At 39.4% G+C, this 23673-nt stretch overlaps 1 protein-coding gene across 6 annotated transcripts in view; it reads left to right on the top strand.

Annotated features, from left to right (window-relative positions):
• grid2 (glutamate receptor, ionotropic, delta 2) overlaps nt 1-23673 on the top strand; it is a 456195-nt gene that overhangs the window by 288793 nt on the left and 143729 nt on the right. For all 6 annotated transcript variants that reach the window (XR_009787777.1, XR_009787779.1, XR_009787778.1 and 3 more), the window contains exons 5-8: nt 681-734; nt 11094-11267; nt 18256-18417; nt 21401-21520. Coding sequence is in view for 3 of the 6 variants with exons in the window: in XM_061767886.1 (XP_061623870.1) it covers nt 681-734; nt 11094-11267; nt 18256-18417; nt 21401-21520 (510 nt within the window). In the remaining 3 variants the exon portion in view is untranslated. The remainder of the gene's footprint in view (nt 1-680; nt 735-11093; nt 11268-18255; nt 18418-21400; nt 21521-23673) is intronic.

The raw sequence follows: 23673 nt of genomic DNA, 5'->3' as shown, positions 1-23673 counted from the left end.
TTTTTTTCAGATTAAACTGAGATTTACATTTTTTTAACACCAAAAACGTGGTTATTAGGTTGGCACAAGACACAAAACATTTGCCAGGAATCATTCTTGAAGCCGACAATATCCAATAAACCTCTTCAATAAGGACATGGGTAGGGGATACCTTACTTTTCAGAATCTGTTGCCACCTCGTTCACGTTCCTGAATATCATTGCTGTCCCGTTTTTTTTTTTTCACCCAAAAAGTCCCCAAGTCCTCAATGACTCAATCAATCAAGCAATTAAAATTCCAACCTTTTACTTATCTCGATGCTGCATCATCATTCATTGGAGAAAAAAAAAACATGTCTCATAAAAATTGTGGTTTGATGCCATATTGCGCTGAGGAAAGGAACTTCCTTTGGTCAGGCCATAGCTTTGCCTAATAGAAAAAGTGATTTGCAGCTATCTTCAGTCACCTACAGGCAGTTACAAACATTTTTGTGTAAGCGTCAGTTGCTTGCAGATTTTTGCTATTCGTTTCAGGGCTTTGACCCGATACGCCACAAAAAAGTCGGGGGTTCACTTCATTTGTACTTCGTTAATTCCCCGGTGAACTCTGAAGTTTTGTGCAATTTCAGAGACATAATGTTTTTTCCTGTAGATCATTACTGTGTGCGTTTTCAATGCTAAATGTTGCGTATTGTGTTGCAGGTGGTCGAGACCAACTTGGTGGCCTTTGATTGTCACTGGATCCTCATCAACGAGGTGAGTTCTTGAAAAGATAACAAATTTATCCGTTAGTGGACACGGCTTTTCAGTACTGCCTTTTTATGAAATTCGATGGTATCATTATAGTTTTTCTGATGTGCCATTGTCCAACTGTATGTTGAGTACAAACCTCCAAGACACTTTGGTTGGGAATTAACAGAAGCTTTTTGGAAATTGCATGAATTAACATTAATTGAACATATTTTCGCTGTCCAAAGCAGATACTGTATATCACAATTGTATGAGTTTGTAAGAATTTGTATTAAACATACTATCAAAATTTGGACTGGCAGTATTTGCTTTTCATTGGACAGCAGCAATAGAAATATCTTCCAACATAATTATATTTAAGCAACCAGACTCTGTGCAATTGCATTTCATGTATCTTTGATTTCATTGCATATTTGTATCCGGTGAGGTAAAATTCCTATTAATTCCCATAAGCTCACGTTAATTCCTTTTAATGTCCAATTGGAATTGTAATAGGAATTTACCAGAACAAGCCATTACATATCATCAGATATTTTTAGACAACAATTATTATTATTATTATTATTATAATGTGTGGTCACAAAAAAAGCTGTCTTTGAGCATAAGCTACCATGTTAGCAGAGGTGGGTAGTAACGCGCTACATTTACTCCGTTACATTTACTCAAGTAACATTTTTGATAAACTGTACTTGTCAGAGTACTATAAATGCACCGTACTTTTTACTTTTACTTGAGTATTTATGTGAAGAAGGATCGATACTTTTACTCTGTTGCAATGATCCACAAGCCGTTCGCTACTTTTATTTATGTATTCTAACGTGTGTGCGTCTATTTTTAGACTCCATCTTCGACTTCTGCATAGGGCGCCCGTTGCTCCAATCACTAATGCCATTTGACTCTAATTCACCAATCAGACGACACAAGGCAGTCACATGACTGCGTATGTAGCCTTCGCGAGCCAATCAAAATGACTCATTGTGGGGGGGAAAAAACTAAACAAAACAGCCGCGCGAGTGTGTTTACTGTACAAACTCCAAAAAACAACAGCTTTGTCATGCAACTCTTAAATTGTGGCAAACTCTGATATTTTAGACCACTTCTAACATGAGAAAACACCTTCCGATAATTTGCAGATGTTTCTATTGTTGTTTTTGGAGTGGAAATGGCAACATTAGCCCTATCCTCCCATATATTATTATTGTATTTATTTTATTTGATGTTCGTGCTCTGATTAAAAAAATAAAAAATCTGAAGTTACTCACAAGTTACTCTTTACTTGAGTAGTTTTTTCATTGAGTACTTTCTTATTCTTGCTCAAGTAAATATTTGGATGACTACTTTTTACTTTTACTTGAGTCATATTCTAAAGTAACAGTACTCTTAGTTGAGTACAATATTTGGCTACTCTACCCACCTCCGCATGTTAGTCAAAAGACCTTGTTTACTGCATTCTGTGCATCTTCTTTATACAATTTCTCCTCTTCTTGCAAGAACTAAATGACCACTCCTGGTATTTATTACAGTAATACAGAAAAGAAATGGTGCGCTTTAACGTAATATGTAAAGAAAAAAATGACAAGAACTTGGTCATCCCTTGGCTGTAAAGGGCCTATCACAATTTAAATTGATATTTATCGAGGCTTTTAAGCAGATGATACTTGCTTATGACCCCTGCAGAACCCCTTTAGATGAGAAGAAGTTTTCTAATAAAAAAATAGTGAAGTGACTTAAATATTAACAGCACTGGGAGGCGAAATGAGAGCACTAGAAGTCCACGAAGTAACGATCTTAATCATAGTAGTAAACTTTTTTTTCTCCTTTTTTTGGGGGGGGGAGGGGAAAACTGCAATTTCGCACTTTGAATTCAGTTAGTTATTCCTCCCTGGTCACATTTTAATCTGACCGTTGGTCATAAGATAGCTTTAGCTATAATTTTATGTTAATGTGATTCTTGGAGAGCTTTGTTTATAATTTATGAATGTTCCTTTGATTAAAAACGAGCAAAACAAGCGCATGTGTGTCTGCACATTATTTAAAGCCGAGTGCATACCAAATAGTGGTTGTCCCTCTAATCGATGCTGTTCACCACATTTGTCCACTCAAATACACTCGGGACAAATACAGACCTCCCTTAAATTTCCATTAGGAATAAAACTGATAATAACTGTATTTACCTCAGTTCAAAGATCCTATGGTTCACACAGGAGACGCATTCACAAGAATTAACTGCTGTGCCCAACTGAACTGTGCTGCTCACCAAAACAGCAGCACCCACAGAAGAAGTCTCTCAGGTGGATAAAAGTTTGGAGACTTACCCGTTTGTGCAGTATTACCGTGATTTCTCGTGTATAATGCGCACCCATGTATAATGTGCAACCCCAAAGTTGACCTCAAAATTTGTTTACAATGCATGATTTTACTTCTACCCATATGATCAAAACATGAATTATCTGTATTTTGTTAGTTTTTTCAAATAATTATTCTCAAGTTAAGCACTTTATTTGAACACATAATACTTTTTTTTAATTTGCTCTTATTTTGAAATTCACAGCGCTACTTTTATTTAGTAAATGAGAAATCACACAGTTGTGCTCATATGTTTGATTACTCAGGCATAATTTGTAAGATGGGTACAATTCTTTAAAGAAAACATGAAGGGCCAGGCAGAACACATTTAATTTTATTTTAATTGGAATTCAAATGTCAAGCATTTCAGAAAAGCATTGTCATAAAAAAAAAAAAAAAAAACATAGCCGTGAAGAAATTAATGATGGTTGTTGTTCAGTCATCAGTCGTTTTAAAAAAACAACATCAATATTTCAACTTATGAGCACAAATGTACATATTATGCAGTCATAAGTATTTATGACTGTCATATTGGAATGAAAGTGTAGGCTTCACCTTTCTCATAACCGTTAAATGGCGGCATACATTTATAAAATGGTAGAAAAGTTTTTTTCATTTTCCCCTATCCCTATGCATAATGCAAACCATTGACTTTTGACATTTTTGGGGGGGAAAATGCGCATTATACACGAGAAATTACGGTAAGCATGATGTTGTGCGTCTGTGTTAATGTTCTTGGGGAATGCAAGACTTCGTGCGTCTTCCTTTTTGGAAGATCCTCGTTAGTGGGATATACAGTAACTGCTGTTGTTAACCGGAGTTGAATAGACCTGCCAAAAGTCTCTAATAGTCTCTCTTGCGAGACGCATGTGCATGATCAAACGACTGACAACACCCCTCGCTCACGCCTCCAGCCCCGACAGTCTCTTCTGATTGGTTATTCTTCTTGCACTGTGCCAAATTTTTAAATAATCAGAAAAAATTAAATTAAATTAGAGGCATTAGATGGGTCCAGAGAGAGACGATTTTAATAATTTTAATGATATACTACTGAGATTATCTTGGCTTAAGTTTTGTGTAGGCTTTACACGATCAGGATTTTTGGGGCCGATCACGATCAGCGAGTTTAAAAAACCGATCACCGATCCGATCACAAGATGGAGCAATGTGTCTATTTAAACAACCTGTTCATTTACAGTATATACTTGTGTACTTAATTGCTACAAAATGTATATTTACAATAAATAATGTATCTTTGTTAATCTATTTATGCCAGTGATGCACAGTGACAGACAGAACAAATGAATGGTCTTCTTTTAGATGGCAGGAAGTACATACAGTAATTAATGTATCCCCTTTTTGTGACATTTTTGTTTGTTGGTGTGCCGTGAGATTTTTCAATGGTAAAATATGTTAAGAGCAAATTTGTCTTGTAGTCTGATGCAGGCATTATGTGTTGTCTGTCCCACACCGCCGACGTGTTTTTTTTATAACTTTATTGACCATCAGATATTTACAGTACTACGTCAAAAGACACGCGACAAGGCTAAAAATAAACTAGCTTTTGGATTCAAATATACTGTGCACGATGGCGACGCGGAGTAAATGTCTTTTGCGGAGCCGATCAATGACGTCATTGATTGGATCAGCGAATTATGACATTAAAGCTGATCAGCCGCTCAACATAAAATGCTAATTAACATCCGATACCGATCAGGCCGGTAAAATCGGTGTAAAGTCTAGTTTTGTGCAGGCGGCATTTTTAACCATAATTAATATTCAAGTGGACTGACGTGATTGCTCGATAATGTTGCAAAATGCATTCATGTTTCTGTTCCTAGCCTGCCCTCGGTTCTTGCCATTTCTCTACATTTCTCCATAAAAGTCATTTCTATTTTGTTTTAAACTCGCAATTTTGCTCGACCTAAATAATAGTATACGGGTAACATACTTCAATATGTGCCTCCCCTATCTGCAGTTGAGTAAATACATGCTCCCCAGCCACTGTTTGCTGAAGCGCTGTATTTGGTTTAAATAGATGAAGAAAATGACAATAGCGACAGCAGAAGTGTTAAAAACCTGTGGCTTCACTGAAGGCACCACACGACTAGGTTCCCTGTGTGCTCGCTTATGGCAGCTAACAATGTGGAGCGGCCCGCTGAGCGTGCTCTCATGTCTTGTCGATTGCCTGCTAGGGCACATTCACATTGAGCTGTCAGACATCTGCTGTTGTCTTAACACTTTTCGGGCTGCCTGGATGTCAGTGCTCTGGTTTTTTGCCAGCTTTTCCTGGGATGATGAACATGCAAGTCTAATTGAAACCTTTTTGGCATCACAGTAAAGTGTACTACTGGAATGTATGGCATAAATCCTGGTTCTCAAAGCTTTTGGGTCCAGGGGAACTGTACCCTGTAACCCTCATTAGCTTTACATTATAAAGCATAACTACCATGTGGCATGGGATTAATTTTTGAAAATTTGTTTTAGGATTTCAACATAAATATTAATGACCTGTTTACTAGACAATGAACTTAAACAAATTGAAATGAACTTAACTGACTACTGTATTTCTCCATCTTTGATAGTTGATGTGATGTTGTGCTTCCACAAAAAACATGGCTGCGGACAGAGAGGAGTTCGTTTTTCTATGCTCAGTCAGTGTTGCCATCTTAGTGACTTGTCTGACCCTTTAGTGACTGAAAAAAAAGTGACTTGAATTCCTTCTCGGAAAAAGACAATTTGAGTGGAATCTTTTTCACATTGTTTTGTATATTACGAGAAAATAGCTCGGTGTAAGACATTAATAGAGTCAATTGCTTTTCTATTTTAAAAGAAGTGATTTATTATTATGTTGGAAACGTTTGACCCGAGGTATGTGGTTCCAAGCCGCAAATATTTTGCCAAGGTTGTCTTTCATCACATGTAAAATGCTACTGGACAAAAGAGCATGCGGGACTTAGATGATGTCAGATTTACAGTATGTGATATATCACAGTCATATCAAAGCTTTTTATTAGCCCAAAGCTTAAAGGTAGGGAGAAGTAATTGGTTTAGTATATTTGTTGTTTTATGGGCGTGCCGGTCCCCATGTGTAGGTATAGGTATAAAAAAAAAAAAAAAAATCACAAGACATAATATATTGTGAATTATTTTGTGGGACCCCGAGTTACAGCTCACGGACCCCCAAGAGTCCAGGGACCCCGGTTTAAAAAAACCCGTCCATGGCAGTCTGGTAGACACTAAGGGTAAAAGCAACACTGCCTCTTGAGAAAATACATCTGCAAAACCAACATTTTCGCTCTTTAAGATCATACTAAGCACTGTGTTTTGTCATTAGCAAAGCAATGATGCATCTTTTCAAACAGAGCTGCTTATTAATGTTGATAATGCTAATGACAGGATTAAAAGCATGAGAAGAAAGAATGTCGCAAGTGCAGCTATACTCACTTTTCTATTGGCAAAATCAAATCAAAACGTTTAGCTCTGTAGTAATGTAACTTTTTAACTAGAAATAACTGTACTGCAGTATTACTGTATATCTCACTGTCTTCACTTTGCTGCAGAGGCCCGTAGTCTCCTCTCAGATAAAATGCATCATCTTACCTCGAATATAGGAGACCCTTTTTCTCCTTCACTGTTTTGTGTTTTACCATTCAGAAGTATGCATTAAATGCAGCATTGTTTTGGCAGTGTTCTGCGTTAATACTGTATTTTAATGTGAAAAAAAAAATACTGCCTTAAAATGTACTGAGAATAGCTTCAATATAAACCACCATTTCAGTAAAAATGACCAAAACATTTATTCAATAAGTATCATAATAAAGACAAAAACTTGATTTTAATATTTGAAAATGCACAGTTTTAAAATATGAAAATACAAATGGTTAACTTGGCATGGACTAACTAAATGTGTACAATGTAACTTTCTTAACTGCAACTTGACTTTTCCTTGTTGACCGAAAAATACACAATTAAAGTTAACGCTAAATGCTAACAGCAATTGTAAAACCATGTTTGTATTTTAATATGCGACATTTGTTCAAGCAGAGACGAAACAAGCAGTGCACAAGTGTTGTGTTTGTCGCGGGGCATGTCATTCTCATCGCATGCAGCTGTGCAATCGTCATGATTTTGAAGCTATTTCTGTAAGGTGCAATTATTACTTATTATTTTTTTGCTTTCGGTGCCAAAATCTCTGACATCGTTTTCACTCTACTGCACTAGAAATAGGCCGATACAATATCCTACTTCTGCCGATCGTAATGCCGTCTAGAAGAATTTAGAATGTTCTAATCTAATGCATACACAACTTCATAATGGGATGTGTGAAGCTTTTATAGTCAAACAGACTCTTTAAGTGGATGAAGGCTTCAATATTCTTTTGTACTTTGGAGAATGACTATGGGAGGGAGCGTGTGCTGCCTCTCTGTGCTTTATTATGGATGGGGGGATAGTGTATGGTTGTCATAACTTTGCTTTATCTACAGCCAGCAGTTAGACGTCCCACTGAGGCACAGTTCACACTTTATAATTGATCACCCTGCCCTTCTTCATCGCCTTCGTTCTGCTCGGGGGGTGAGGATGAGGAAGAGAAACCTTAAAGGACACACTCCTCTTTTTCTCTTAAGTTTAGAAGGGAACATTGAAAAATTTGACACTTAACCGTGAAGCAGTACAGTTAAATTTTTGCTTTTTGCATTGAAAAGGCTGGCAGCATGGAACACTAGTGGTTGTCACGTCTACCTCACAGTTTTGAAGTTTGAGGTTCGAATCTCCGGTCCTCCCTTGCTGTTTGCAACTTGTTTATTTTCCCTGTGCTTGCGTGGGTTTTCCAAGGGTACGCCGGCTTTCTCCCACATCCCAAAACTGTCCATAGGTTAACAACAACAGGTGTGAGTGGCTGTTTGTCTATACAGTATGTGCCTGGCAACTGACTGGCGACCAGTCCAGGGTGTACCATGCCCAACGTCAGCTGGGATAGGTTCCAGTTCCCCTGACACTCGAATGACTGGTCCGAGAAGACTGGTATGATACGGGCCAAAGTAGAAGTACTGAAGTTTGTTGTATTGTGTTTCTGCAGTTGACTTGATTCCCTTGACTTAACGCTCCTTTATGGTTGCAGAAAACATACGTTAAGTCTTTGTGCATATCCGTATGAGGTTCTAATGTAGAGGATAAATGGGGCTTTTGTCAACATTTTGAATGTGGTTAGTGGTTTACTCAAGATCCTCCCTCAAAGTGCACTCTGCCACGTAACCCTTTCCCGGACCCTTGCTTGGTCGTTTATTAGATTGTTTCACTCTTCCTAACCCGAACACCGAAACGTAACCTCCTTACTCTATCCCTTACCCTAACACCTAACCCAACCACTTAAACCTGAACCTTTCCTTACCCGACACTAACTGTAGGTTTATAGTGCTAACCTAAAACCTAATCCTAAATTGAACACTGAGAAATGATACTCTGCTTCCTGTCAACTCTTGAGGTGCTCTTGAGCATTGCACTGTCACCAACCCTCTAGCTCAAGAGGCGCAGCACTCTTGACGTGCACTTTTCACACTGACATATCTCCTTCCATGCCTGCATGTGTGTGATCTGGTTTTGTGTGGTTAGCAGCACCAAAATCCACCACACACGTAACCCATCCATCCATTTTCTGTACCGCTTCTCCTCACTAGGGTCACGGGAGTGCTGAAGCCTATCCCAGCTATCTTTGGGGCGACAGGCGGGGTAAAACCCTGAACTGGTCACCAGCCAATCACAGGCCACATATAAAAAAAACAACCATTTGCGCTCACATTAACACCTACGGGCAATTTAGAGTCTTCAATCAACCTACCACGCATGTTTTTGGGATGTGGGAGGAAACCGGAGTACCCGGAGAAAACCCACGCAGGCACGGGGAGAACATGCAAACTCCACACAGGCGGGGCCGGGATTTGAACCCCGGTCCTCAGAACTGTGAGGCAGATGTGCTAACCAGTCGTCCAGTGCTGTCTAACCCCAAACAACTACTTAATCATAACCCTCACCCCCTAAATTACATCCTAACACTTAGACTTTACCCCATAACGTTAATGTTAACACTACATTTTACCCACCAATAAGAGAAGCAAGTCAGTCATTGTTTCACTTTCATTTCTAAATGTAAACAAACTGAACAAGGCAGGTAATGTATCAATTTTACAAACCCATCAACCAATTCATACAAGAAAAAGCCAACTAGTGGTGCGATTGCATCCTTTAACTTTATTTTTAGTGAAGGAGCATAACGATACCAAAATTGAAGGCTATAAAGACCGTGTGGGTATTTCCCAAACAGAACAGGGAGAACTTGAGAGGGTGAACGGTGGAAATGGGGGATGGGGGGGGGGGGGGGTCATGGAAAAGGTTAGAGAAGAAATTAATAGTTTCTTCGCTGAAGGAGGAGGGATTTAATGTCTCTGGGGGAGAGGTGAAGAGGCTGTGAGGAGAGAGGCCAGAGGACAAAGTATAATAAGGAATGAGAGATGTTTTCAAATAAAAAGCCAGATGAAAAAGAGAGCTCAGGGTCGATGGGAGAGACCAAGATTTTAAAGTTTATGGAGTAAGCAACCAATGAGCTGTCAGGCTGCAGAGGTTACTCCAAGCTTTTCAGACACATTTTGTGATTCATTGTTCCATTTTGTGGGTTGGATTGCACATCTTAGTTTGTTGTTTTTTTTCAACTGATTGAATGGTAGTTTGACAAGAAGTAGCCTGAGGCGAGTGACAGGAGGTGAGAGTCCCCCGAGTTTGTTGTCGACAATTGTTTGTTCATGCTGGGATTTGTTTTCTCTCTTGATACAGTATATAGCAGGGATAGGAGTCACAGAGTAACTCATAATACTTGTTCCAATATTAACCAGTTATTAACCTAGTCCATATTTTTGTGCTTTTGGTTCTATTTGACAAAAAGGAGTCTTGGGTGAAACTTGTTTGAAGAAGGGTTAAGTCAGTAAGGAAATCAAATCAGCATGGGTGTAAACTAAACAAACTGATACGCTTTACCTAATCCAAGGAGTGAAATAATGAAATCTTAAGCACGTTCAACCATGCGTGTATGCCTTGTCCTCTCAAGTTTCAAAACAGTACAAGTCGAGTAGATCTACAGGTTGCAGGTGAGCTCGAGAATCTGTGCATCATTTGTTCTTTCCATTTTCAAATGGCACTCAAATGATTAAAAAGTGACTGATTATATCATTAGTTTTGGAAGATTTGGAAGATAAGTTTGTTGTGCAAAATTGATCCATTTGTGCTGAACCTTTTCGGAGCAGTCCAAATTTGGTGCAGATCAGGAATTTTACTTGCATTACTGTAGTGCAAGTTATGGGCGCTGTTTGTATGTTATATTCTACTACATTGTTCCCCCGCTAGCTAGCAGTTCATTGTTTGAACTTCGCTTTTTTTTTCAGACTTTTTTTTCTCTGTCTTGTTTGCAGAAATCGCTGCTACATCGCAGGAATCTGCAGTTTAAATCAATCTATTTTCTTTATGGGTTTTTACAGTGTACTTACTCACTGTAATGCACTTAAATGTGGGAAAGGAGAGCCACAGTGCACTTTTCATCTGTTTATTGAACGCCAGGAGAACAGTTTAAGAGAGTACACGCACGCAGGAGCTGCTATCAGCCACACCTCACACCCAGTCTCTCACACGCATATTCGCCTACGTCAGACACCACTCACCACTCCATCAGGCCCCGCCTCTTAAATGCTCATATCTAATTGTAATAATTTCTTTTTTTGTTCAAATACATTTACAATTTGTTTAAACATGTTTTTTTTTTAGTGTGTGGGATTGGTAAAACTACAAATATAAAAAGTTTTTTTTTTTCATATGGTTTCTCAATGTCGCAGATTTTGACCTATAGCGGGGTGGGCCTGGAATGTATCCCCCGCGATTAGCGGGGTTCACTGTAGTTAAAATGAATGGCTTACATCTAGCACACCCCACAGCAACTTGTTTGTATCGATCCCTCTGTATTTTGCGGCCTCTCAGGAGATCTCCGACTACGACCTGCAAGAGTTGGTAATGAAGTCGGTGGGCCGGCTGACGTTGGTGCGCCAGACATTTCCCATGCCACAGAACACAACCCAGCGTTGCGTTAAGCACAACCACCGGATCAACACGTCCCTCTGTGACCCCAAGAATGCCAAGGCTCAGCAGCTGGAGGTGAGCCCACGTCAAACCAAATCACTAACTGTTATTTAAAACTAAAGAAAAACAGCCACTTTATTGATCTTGTGTTTCATTTACTTTATGATTTTATTATTTCTCTTCCTTAAAATTTCTTCACATATTATGGAAATGACTGGAATTTATTGAGCATAAAATTAGAACTGTGTAACCTGGAACATTAATAATAAGTGTCTTTGTTAGTCATGTGTACAAACATACATAACACTAGAAGAAAATGACAAAAAAAAAAGAATACTGTAAATATTTTATATAGTCAGCAATCAAATCAATATATCTTATTAATTGCAAAATGTTAGATGTTAGATAACATAGGGTACATTAATCCACATTACATTACATACCGATCAATGAAAACTAGAACTAGCAGACATTCCAACAGCTTCTTCCCTCTTGCGATCAACTTCTTAAACAGCTAACCGACAATTCCATTGCAACATGCTGCCAATTTTTTGTCTTGACTTTGTTGTCACATTTCTGTCGGGCCATTTATATATTACTCGTGCACTCTCTGACGTAGTCTCGCCACGCTGCACTATTTGCATATATGTTTTTGACCAATACTGGCAACTCATGCCAGAGTAGCGTCGGCCCCACTTGCACACTGACTGAGGAGTATCTGCAACATTTGCACAATCAACATTGTCCCAGATTACGCGCTACTAGTCACTTTAAACTGCATACACTCCTTGAAGTCTCGGCGCCCTTTGCACAATGGTCATTGCACCGGACTATTGCTATATTAGTCATTCAAACTGCTCTAAGTGCTAGAGGACTGCATCTTTTTGCACAATTTTCCCCCCAAAAAATAATAATGTACCGGCATTACCAGATAACTAGCAACCCTTTATTGCTCAGTGACTGTTTTTCTCAATGTCTTTATGTCTCAAAAGTGTTCCCTGTCAATTGACTGTCTGTTGTCGTACGAGAGCGGCTCCAACTACCGGAGACAAATTCCTTGTGTGTTTTTTGGACATACTTGGCAAATAAAGATGATTCTGATTAGTGTGGCAACAGAGCTAACACAATATCCTGCACATCAAAATAATGGTATAAAGCGGTAGACATTTTTATATATTCATACAGTATATTTTATATCGACATTTATGGCATGCTGGAAAGGTTCAGTGTCAAAATAGACTTCTCGCATATAATGCCTTCAATAATTCAACTGAAGATGAATCGAAAGGCAAGCAAAAGAACCGGTTTTCGATTCCCATCCCTAACACAACATGAATTAACATTATTGTAGCTTGGGTGGGAATGGCTTTCATTTCGAAACCCATTTCTAAAAAACGAAGTGTTAACTATCAAGCACACGGCAAAAAATTACAGTTGTCATTTACTGTACATGTATGTGGCACACGCAGCAGACACATCTTCCTCTTCTTTAGAGCTTACAAAATGGACTTCAGGAAAGTTACTAGCCTAGTCTTTGTTATTTAATTCCCCCTTTTAATGTACTTGAGGAATGCTGAAAGACCAAAAAACAAACAAACAAAAAGAACAAGAACAGGCATTAGGAGATTAGCTTTGCTTCTCATCTTATCAGCTTTGCTGACTGGATTTACATTTCAGTCTTGTTTTGCTGGTTTGGACTCCAATACCGGTGTACAGTGCTGTATATCTTCGATGACATCAGGTTAGCTGATTTGATGCTGTCCTCTCTTTGTGCCTCATTCTAAATTTGGCGTAAAGTTGGCCCGCATCCTTCCGTACATTTTATGTTACAAATTATGTTACAATTTTTCCATCCTTCTCTCATGTTTTTCTTTCTTCCTTGTTGTGTTTTTCTGCCCCTTAATATGTTCCCTAAGGCAACAATATGTATGCAATTATGATGCTGGTTTTTTGGGGTTTTTTTTTTTATGTGCGTTATGCGTGCGAGTCATCAAGCTGCCATCAGACGGGCGACAAAAAGGGGAGCATACTCTTATTTACGTGCCAAGACAAGATGTATTAAATTGAATCTATGTGCTGTTGATTTATGTGGTTGCACAAGAGCCTGGGGATCACATTTGATGAGACATGGAAATTTGTTAAAAGGAGAATTGTTGCCGCCATGCTTGTGGAGATGTCTCAGCACGGCAGCAGTAAAACAAGTCGACAAGGTTAGCTTGGATGCAGCAAGGTCAGTTTACAGCTCTTATAGACTTCCTAGCTTGAAATGATGAGGCTCAGATGTCCACCAAGGCTGAGTAACAAAAGTTAAAAATAAACATAAGTGTGATCACTGGTTTTCGCTGGTGGTTCATCAGTTTTATTTTTCATTTTTTTAAGGTAGCAGGCAACTCACTCTTTCATGGAAGATGACATAATAATTTGTGAATTGAGGTATAAAGACCCACTGTAGTTGACTTTCTAGCTTAAAGTTTTGAGTTTCAGACCTCCGCCAAGGCCAAACAACAAAAGTAAAAAGTGCGCACGCCGTTTTTGTTTGTCCATCTGTTATTTTGTAAGTTAACAGCTAACTTCCTGTTCATCATAGACGATAACTATATATTTCATGAATAGACAGATGGAGACCTTGTAGGCGTTGTAGCTGGAAATGATGAGTCTTAGACCTATGCCAAGACTGAACAACAAATTTCAAAATGAACAAATGTGGGAGCAATGTTCTTGTTTGTGTGTCCATCCAATAACATGAGATTGCAGGAATAGACAAATGGGACAACAACAAAAGTTAAAAACAAACAATACTGGGATCCCTGTTCATGTTTGGCCATCTCGTTTATTTTATTTTTTTTCATGTTTTAAGCTGACAGGCAACTTTCTGGTTCATGGGCGATGACATTAATTTTCAGGAATCGGTAGACTGAAACCTTATAGACTTTCTACCTTAAACCAACCATTCACATGCACATTCACGCCTCCTGTATGTACAATTTAAGTTGAGAACCTAAAATGCATGTGTTTATCAATGTAGGAAAAAAATGGGAGTTCTAGGCGAAAACCCACACAAGTATGGGGGAACATAGAAACTTCACATAGAAATGCTAGAGCTGAGATTCGAATGCCAAACATCAGAACTGTGTGGCAAACCATTACTTCTACCACAAGTCCTTTCGACGTAATCCCTCTAACAAATACCTAATCTAACGACAATCAGTACCTGCAACCGGAGGTTTGCCGGTTCATATCCCCACCCGAGCGCATGTTGTCGTCGTGTCCCTGGGCAAGACACATAACCCACATTGCCCATGAATGAATGCGGTTGGCTGTGTAGTGTCGGAGGGGCCGTAGGCGCAGAGTAGCAGCCACACTTCTGTCAGTCTGCCCCAGGGCAGCTGTAGTTACACAAGTATCTTACCACCACCAGGGTGTGACTGCGGAGTGAATGAATGTGTGCAATTGTAAAGCGTCTTTGAGTATCATGAAAAGCGCTATATACAGTAAGTGAATGCATTAAATGCATAATTGTTATAGAATTAGGAATGCAATAAGGGCTAGCTGAGTTCCCCTTAAAAAAGGCCAGCGAATGACTCATACTCATCAATTTTTGCCTCTTTGCTGCTGCACTTGCCTGAGGACATGCAACCAGCTCAGCATGGGAAGGTTACACTCTATAAATTCTTAATCTAAAACACCGCGCCCCCCTGCCCTGCATGAGGCATTCGCTTGTTTTATAGTGTATGCAAATTAGCCGTCAACAACACCAGGAGGCTCCGGTGCAGTGCAAGGGAGAATCCGTTATTCCTAATAAGACCCCCAGCTGCCATCCCATTGTATGCATTAAATCCATAGTGAACTTTTTTTGAAGTCACTGGAGCACAATGTGTTTTTTATGTGCACCTGTTCAATACTCTGTATGGGTGGAAAGGAGAGAGGAGGCAGACAGTGGCCTCAGAAGCCCAATTTCACACTGCAATGAAGCAAAGCAACGCAGGCTGACCACACATACACGCGCACGCACACATGACACACAGATGCAGAGCCCACTGATCGGCAAGGGGTCCCCACAGCAAGAGTTAGATTTCTTTTCACTTTAATTTCCACAGAAAAGGCAGAAAGAGAGAGATGTGACAAGTGGGAGTCCTCCAAAGGGAGAGAGAGAAAGTTTGATCTTTCTTTTCTTTTATCTTATCTGCCTGTCTGCCCCAAAAAATAAAAAAATAAAAAAAAGATTATACAAGAGAAGAACCTTGATGTCACTGACGTCATTGTGCTTCTTTTCATTTTAAACTTAATACTCTGAATTTTGCTATCATGACCTCTCCAGTTTGGGACAGCACAGTTTGACATTTGCATCACTTTTGATATACTGAACAATTGTGTCCTTCAAAGACCCTTTTTCCACGACACAGCTCTCACTTATTATTGGTGTTATACCACTGGCAAAACCAGGTACTACAAACTTCTGCAAGGTACTATTTCTTGTCTTACTCTGCTTGGCTCAGCTCATCATTGGCCATTCAGTTTCCCACTTTAAATAAAAAAAACACACCACATTTGAACACAAGGTAACAAACATCAACAGTTGAATAGAACGAGAGCCTCCTGTATGTACTTCTCCGCGTGTGGTCGGCCACAGTACAGACGCATATTTTATTTGCGAAGACATTAAGGGCTTAAGTGAGTATAATACTTAAGTGAGTCATGTCCAGTCGGGTGTCGTTAAATCTTACAAAAATGTGATAATGGAGCATTTGCTCGACCAATGAATGACCTGTAGTGGTTTACTTCGCCCGTAGGACCATGTACTTTTACCTCGTTTGTTTTTTGTCAATTGGAAAGTGTCAATAGCCAGAAGAGCCACGGAGGTACCGTGCAGTGGCTTATGCCAAGTCAAGAGAGACAAGGACAGAAATTTACGTTAACGTCTGTCCCTTTTCCACAACACGGTACCAACTTGGCTGTATTCACTATTGGTTTTCCATTGGGGAATACAAGGTACTATTTCCTATCTTGCTCACTAGTGAAGCAGGTTGGCCTCCCATTGTAACATTTGATGATACATGTCTAGGCATGCCAAAAGTAAATGCACATGGTAATATCAGCCTCTCCTGTTGCTGTGCCTTAGCGCTGGACGCTACAGTACTACTCCACAGTCTCCACTTTGCTGCTGTGGCCCTTAGTTTCCCATTGAATAAAATTAGCTTTTACCAATACCTGTTTGGTCTTCAATTAACCTAACATGCATCTTTTTGGAATGTGGGGGGAAGCCGCCATAGTTAAGACTTATACATGTGAAATATACATAAAATGACCAAATCCCCAGAAGGTCCATGTTTTCTATTAGACTTTTTGGAGAAGACCCTACTAAATTCTTGTGAGAACAGAGTCTGCATAGTACCTAAATGTAAATATAAATTAAGATTTGTCCATGTCAAAATATTTTTTGGATTAGTGCTTTAATTATTGCGAATAGCCAAAAACTCCGCTTAACATGTTTACAGTTGCCTATACTCATACTTGAAAGAAATACCACAAACTATGATCCTAAAACAAATTAATATCACTTCAAAGTCACCTTTCAACATTACTCTTAAAAATAAATTCTGAATTTTGAAAAAAAAAGCAGAATAAGTGTGCTTGTACCATCACACGGCGAAGACCCAGTGCAATTTCCATTAACAACCCAAACCTAACTTAGCTCCTCCCCAACATACAAAGCTTGTTTCCCTGTAGAGATGTGGTCGAGATGCGGTAAATAACAAGATGAGGAGATGAGAACCAGTCATGCCACTTTACTCTCCACATACCAACTAAGTGTTTTCACATCAAACAGCATACCACACCCATTGATGCCAACACCTCCCCTTGGGTTTTCAAATCCTGCCCCTTCCTTAAATTTACACACTCCTGGTGAATGTCTCCCTCTTGTGGGCCACCACAATGTATCACTTCAGCATACTTCCCTGACACCAATTCCTAGTTGGAGAGGGTTTTGGTGGTAAACAGCACAACAACTGTGAATAGGTGAGTTTTTCAGCCAATAGCTGGGGAGAGGTTCCACAGAAAAAACACAAATAGGTGATTTTGTGAAACGTGAGCAGCAGCTATATGGGTGGTTATTTATTGGTTTCAAGCAAAGGCCTGAAATTGCAGCTCCAGTTGCATTCTTGAGGTTGTGTGTCTATAGTGCTTTAATGGAGACATGCAAAATGATGTCATTGGAATAGTTAAGCATTTGATTTAAAACGTGAATATCAACAGGTTTTTTGTCTTACAACACAATAATACATTATTCCCACTTGTTCCAGTAAGAGAAACGCGCTTGCAAATGTAAATGAAGAATGGCGGCCATCGTCGTTTGGTGCTTTTCGTGTGCACTAGTGCTTTGATTATTTGTACAAGGCGGCATCTAAAAATAGACTCGCGCATAGTCCTGTTTTGATGTATGAGCGGTGGTCTTGCTGGCATGTGTGCCTCTGTGAAATAACTGTGCTTAATTAACGGGAGATGGCGTACATCAACTGCGTGTGCGCAATGGCGGCTGCTGCTGCCGTCAGTCTTTTCATTATCTTCTCGTTATCTTTTTGGGGAAGAGGAGAGTCTCAGTAAATCAGAGTGTCATCCATCATAGTGCTGAATCGCCCCCGCTTCGCCGCATTGAGGAACACTCACACTGCAGGGTGAATGAACCTGCTTGAATGTGTTTGGATTTGAAACAATCCTGTGGTTGGCAAATGTCATTTTAGCACAGTGAAGTGACACTGGATTTGCAAGAAAAGGGAAGCTAACTTCATGCTTGCAAAACAGCCACTTTTACGTCAACACTGGCTGACCAAGTACATGCCAATTTATGTAAAGTAATCCCAGAAAAAAATATACTTGATTTACCTGTATAGGGTTGGATTTATTTATTGAGGCATATTATAAAAACAGGTACAAAAACAATAATTGTGTAATTGAATAAAAAAAAAATCAGGCAGTAGAGTGGTGACTGTTTAGCACATCCGCCTCTGGCTATTTACTGGTAAAAAAGATTTGAAATGTGTTTTTCCTTGTCTTGTGTCTGTAGATCACTAACCGCTACATCTATGACACGGTGCTGCTGCTAGCTAACACCTTCCACAGAAAGCTGGAGGACAGGAAGTGGCACAGTATGGCCAGTCTGAGCTGCATCCGGAAGAACACCAAACCCTGGCAAGGGGGGAAAAGCATGCTGGACACTGTCAAAAAGGTACGAGCTGAACATTGACACCTCTTCTCATTGTCATGAATAAGCAGCTCATTTTGTACTTGCCCGCAGCAAATTAGAATAAGTACCTTAACAATTTGAACTGCAAGCAGGGATGACCGGGTCTTCACAACTTCTTTTTCAAGGTGAATTCTCTAAATCAGGACTCGTAAAATTGATTTGGTCCAGGGACAGAGAATGTTTTTCCTTGGCATAATTTGGACCCTGGACATAAAAAGTTTGAGAACCCTTGCCTTAGTTGACTAGCTTCATATTTTAAAAGTGCTGATATAACACTGAGAATATGCTAAAATATGTTTGTTAAAACAAAAAACCTGACTTCTCCACTCTGAAAATGTTATGGATGCCTATTTATCATCACCGTAACAACACAGGCACGCTAACTGCACTAACACACACACAAAAAAATGTAACAAAAGTCAACTTCAACACATCTGGGGGGTCTTTACATCAGCTCAGAAGAGACCGCCATCAGAGACGCCTTCTTGAAGAGCCGAACTGGCTGATGAAAGTGTTACGCCAAAGTGCAACCCGACCTCAAGGTGAAACGCTGCGACAGATACGAAATCCACCGCGCCGCATTTATTATTGCCTCGCGCCAATCCTAAATTACAATTTCACTTGTTGTTACCAGTCAGTGGAGCTGCCATTCCTGAAATAGTGTTTCTTTTAATCGGTATCGGAACAAGGGTGGCGCAGATCCAACTGGATTTAAACATGATGGAAGACTACAAGTCAAGGTGTAATGAAAAAAAACAGAAAAACAGTTGAGACAAATCACTAAAAGGCTGCAGAATAAGTAAGCCCCCATCGACCAAAAGTGAACTATTCAGGAAGTGCTGAAAAGCCTGTTAATTGAATCGTATGTTTTGTTCTGTGAAGTCGAGTGAAACTTTTATTGGGAGAGGATGTACTTTGGGAATGAAACAACAACGGGATCTGCACAGGTTGTGAAGAGGGTAACTTGCCAAACTATTCAGAATCTGCTGGTGTCAGAATTCATCCCTGGAGGGAATTCTATAGTGTACGAGCAATGTTCGCAAAGATGGAATCTTAAGGTTTCAACTGGAGCTCCTGAGCCAAGGAAGAAAGTGGAAAAAATCCTTCCAAAAGTTTGTAATTTTAATGAGCAATATGGCTCTGAAATGTGTGTCAGAAATTGATTTAACAAGCAGTAAAAAATAAATAAAAATACTAATAATACACAAGAGACAAGTCAAAAAAAAGTCAAACTTGAAAATGGGCATATGCTTCAAGCTCATGGACATGTGTTGTTTACTACCAATTTGCCAGCTATAATGTTCTTTGTTACAAGTTTTTATCAAATATACACTTGTTTGGTCTTGAAGCCTCTGCAAGTAACCCCCAAAATAAAATAAGATGTCCTCAGATGTCCTCAGTTTACAATAGTACTAACACACAGTATACATTGTTGCTCAAGAGGTCACACTCATTTAGCACCATATTTATTGTTTTTCATTTGATTGTTTTTATATATAAGGCTTAAAAGTGTTGTACATACAAATGTTTGCACCATTTATTGCTGTAATTATGACTTTACTATTGTGTTAGCGTAGGTAAGTGATAAACCATGGAACGTTCCAATTTATGTACAAATTCACGTTAGGTCGCTGCTATAGGAACAGAACTGGAAAAACAACTCTGTCAAACTGTCCGTAACTACGTTCCCTACGTTAATTTCATTCCACAATACACACTGTGTTTTTGTATCGTACCTTTCCTCACAATTGAAACCTGCTGAAGTTGACGCTGTTAGCTAATAAAAGGTGACACGTAGACTTTTTAATGGGAGAGCAAAGTTGTCTTCACCGAGATTTCCACTTTGCTGTAGTCTGTCCTAAACGAGAGGCAACACTTGGAATGGCTGCAATGGTCTGATCTGTCTCCGCTCATTACGGGCTCCTTTCTGACTGTTATGATGCAACTTATGACTTGCTGCGGTGAAATACGGTGAGTGTAATGGTACAAGAGGGCGGAGGAATTGCAGAAACCTGTTAGATTGCATCACTATAAAGTTACCAAACTGCACTGTTGTATGTTATTTCGTTTCTGCAGACATAAACTGACTGCTCACCTTTGCACCATTTCTTGCTCGTGATGGAGACCGACCGTCCTAAACTTGCATAATGCTTAACAAAATGTGACCATCACAGTACAACATCCATCCATCCATTTTCTGAGCCGCTTCTCCTCACTAGGGTGGCGGGCGTGCCAGAGCCAGCTATCATCGGGCAGGAGGCGGGGTACACCCTGAACTGGTTGACAGTACAACATACGATACCATAAGATATGATGCGATACATTCCCTGAGCAATACAATACGATACAATATGATACAGTACAATTTGATAAGGTACAGTAGAGGATGATACACTAAGATAAGATACAATATGATATCATAAAATACATCACATAGGATATGATACGGTACAATGTCATATGGTATAATACGATACCATACAGTACCATGAAATGTTGTAGAATACAATGCAGGTAAGTATGATACAAACAAAAATGTACAATACTATACGGTACGGTAAAATATTGTACAATAGGAGATAATACAATATGATGCAATTCAATGCAATATGGTACAATAACATGGTACAATACAATGTGCTTGTATGAGATATGGTGGTGCTACAATACAATAGCACTAATAGGCAGTACAGATAATGTATTTCTGGATGGTACAATACAAAACAATACTGTACAATAGGCTTACTTTACATACCTTACTGTCTTGTTTAGATTGTTCCTTCTTTTGGAATTAAAAAAAAAGAAAAAGCAGGCCAAGTTCAGGCTCGCTGATCTGAGGTCTTGCAAGGTCATGCAGGACGACGGTTCAAACATTCAAGTGTAGCGTGACTTTAAATGTGTATTTTTCCAGACAATTTTGTTTGGACATCTTCGAAAGCAAATATGTTTTGTCACGTGGTTGCAGTTCGGCGTGAGTGGCCTCACCAGCTTCCTGGAGTTCACCAACAACGGCACCAACCCAAACATCTTCTTCGAAATCCTGGGCACAAACTACGGAGAAGACCGCGGGCGAGGAGTCAGCAGGGTAAGTCAACAATCCGCTAATCATTTCTTTCTAAACAGCCCGAGTGGAGTTACATAAGTCCTCATTTACCTGCCTGCTTTTAGTCTCATTTTGTATTCAGAGATTGCAGCCCTGCTTCCTTTTATGTGGTCCACTTTAAGACTGTGCTGTTCTTTTATGTGCCACAAATAGAGCATTAGAGTACTATGTAGTTGCGTTTTTGTGTGCTTATTAGTTTGTATTTTGGCCTAGCAAGTCACCTCTCGTCGAATGCCCAAAGTTAATTGGATTAATAAGATGCGTTTTTAAGAGGTGTTTGGTACTTTTGAGTGCATAATAAATTGTTGTGCACACATTTGCACTGTATTTACAACACTATTGAAAAGCAGTGCTTTTTCTATACTATTTTAGTGGAAAAATACACACTTACTCAAGTACTACATGTACCTGTAGGAAGGTCAAAGACAAAAGCTGTTGACTACGACAATGACTATGATGATGGGATTGAAGTGGAGCGTCATTAAGATTTAATTTAAGAAGTTTCACTCAGACAGTGCTTACCATGTATGTAGGAATTACAGCCATTTTCAGGGGCTCATAAGTATTTGGACAACTGACAATATGTATAAAAAAATTAAATTAATGCTAGCACTTTGACATCATTGACTGCCTGAAGTCTGGAGCCCATGGACATAACCAAATTTGGAGCTTTCCTTCTTGATATTATGGTTATACAATTATGTCAACTGTCCTAATTGTTTTGAGCAGCTGGAAATTGAGATATTTCCTAAAGCGTATAGATGCCATATCTATGTGAATTATTGCATTTCAAATCCATTGCCTTGGTGTATAAAGGCAAAATGATAAGAACTCTTTTACTCTCAAACTACTTTTGCCCCTAACGGTATATATTCAAATGAATATCTCTCGTCAAAACGTTTTAAAAAAGCATTGTTTTGATTGTTAATGCATACAGCTCTCGTGTTAGATATCATTGGATTGTACAGATGTACCTATTGTGACCGGTCAATGTAGGGCTCACACATACCAATTTTTAACATCTTAACAAAAGTATGTTTACTACTATTATTAATCAGGTAATCCAGGTGACCAACAAAGCACCCCACACACATAACAATCCAAGTATAAACCCAGATGTCTGTCATAATACCTAGGCTAGCATGGTGCCACAGGGCATCCAGAGTGCCAAAAAAATACAAAGAAGAAGAAAGAGTAAGCGATTGTATGGCAGCAGCGTCAGCTTCAAGTCGCTTCCTAATTGGCTATCGTTTCGTGTCACGTCACAATTACAGAGTCCGTGGATCGGCCAAACATATCCTTGCTGAGCTGTGATTGTAAATATTGAACAGGTTTAACATTTACAATTGTCGCCTCCGGCCCTTTTCTAAGCAGATCAGGGAAGAAAATGGACTTTTAACACACCGCCCACCACAGGCCAGTCGGCCAGGACAATCTTTTAGAGACATCTGTCAAGCAGGCTTTTACCCACTTAGATTTTTTTTTCCACATTTTAACTGATTTGTTAAAATGTGAGCAATCCCACACATGACGAGGGACAAAATTGGCAAGCGGTGCTTACTGCTCTTGTTATTGAGTGGTGTACTCAAGTAGACTAACATAGCACACCATACTCCTAATATCTCCACCAACAATCCGGAGTCTCCTCCTGGGCAAATCACTTTTAAAACACCCCACACACCTGGATAATCACTTTGGATAATCTTTTTTTCAGAGACATCTGAAAAACAGGTCTTTGCTAACTTTGCTTTGAGAGGGGAGGGGAGGGGAGATTGTGTCGGTCCATAGAGTGCAACACACACCCACATAGAGCTCCATCCTCCATACCAGCTGTATCTTTGTGGAGATAAGGGAATATAGTGTACTGAGAAGCATATCTACTTCACAGGCGAAAATTTATCTTTACATCACAGCATTATTACATTAAGCCCGACTCGCCTAATGAAATTGCTTAATTACCACTGGTAATCGTGCCCCTTTGTTAATACTGCCTTCTCTTTTCTAGTAACATGAAACATATGCATGAAAGCAAGTGACTAAAGAGAAGTAAATATTGCTTTAGAACATCTCCATGTTAACTGCCTCTTGGCAGAGAGTGAGTGTTGCCTAATGACACTGCATCCTTAGTAAAGTAG

This window comes from Phyllopteryx taeniolatus, chromosome 3 (genome assembly GCF_024500385.1).
Source record: "Phyllopteryx taeniolatus isolate TA_2022b chromosome 3, UOR_Ptae_1.2, whole genome shotgun sequence".
Lineage (NCBI taxonomy): Eukaryota > Metazoa > Chordata > Actinopteri > Syngnathiformes > Syngnathidae > Phyllopteryx > Phyllopteryx taeniolatus.
Note: the sequence above shows the minus strand (reverse complement) of the source record. Positions and strands in the feature narration are given on the sequence as shown.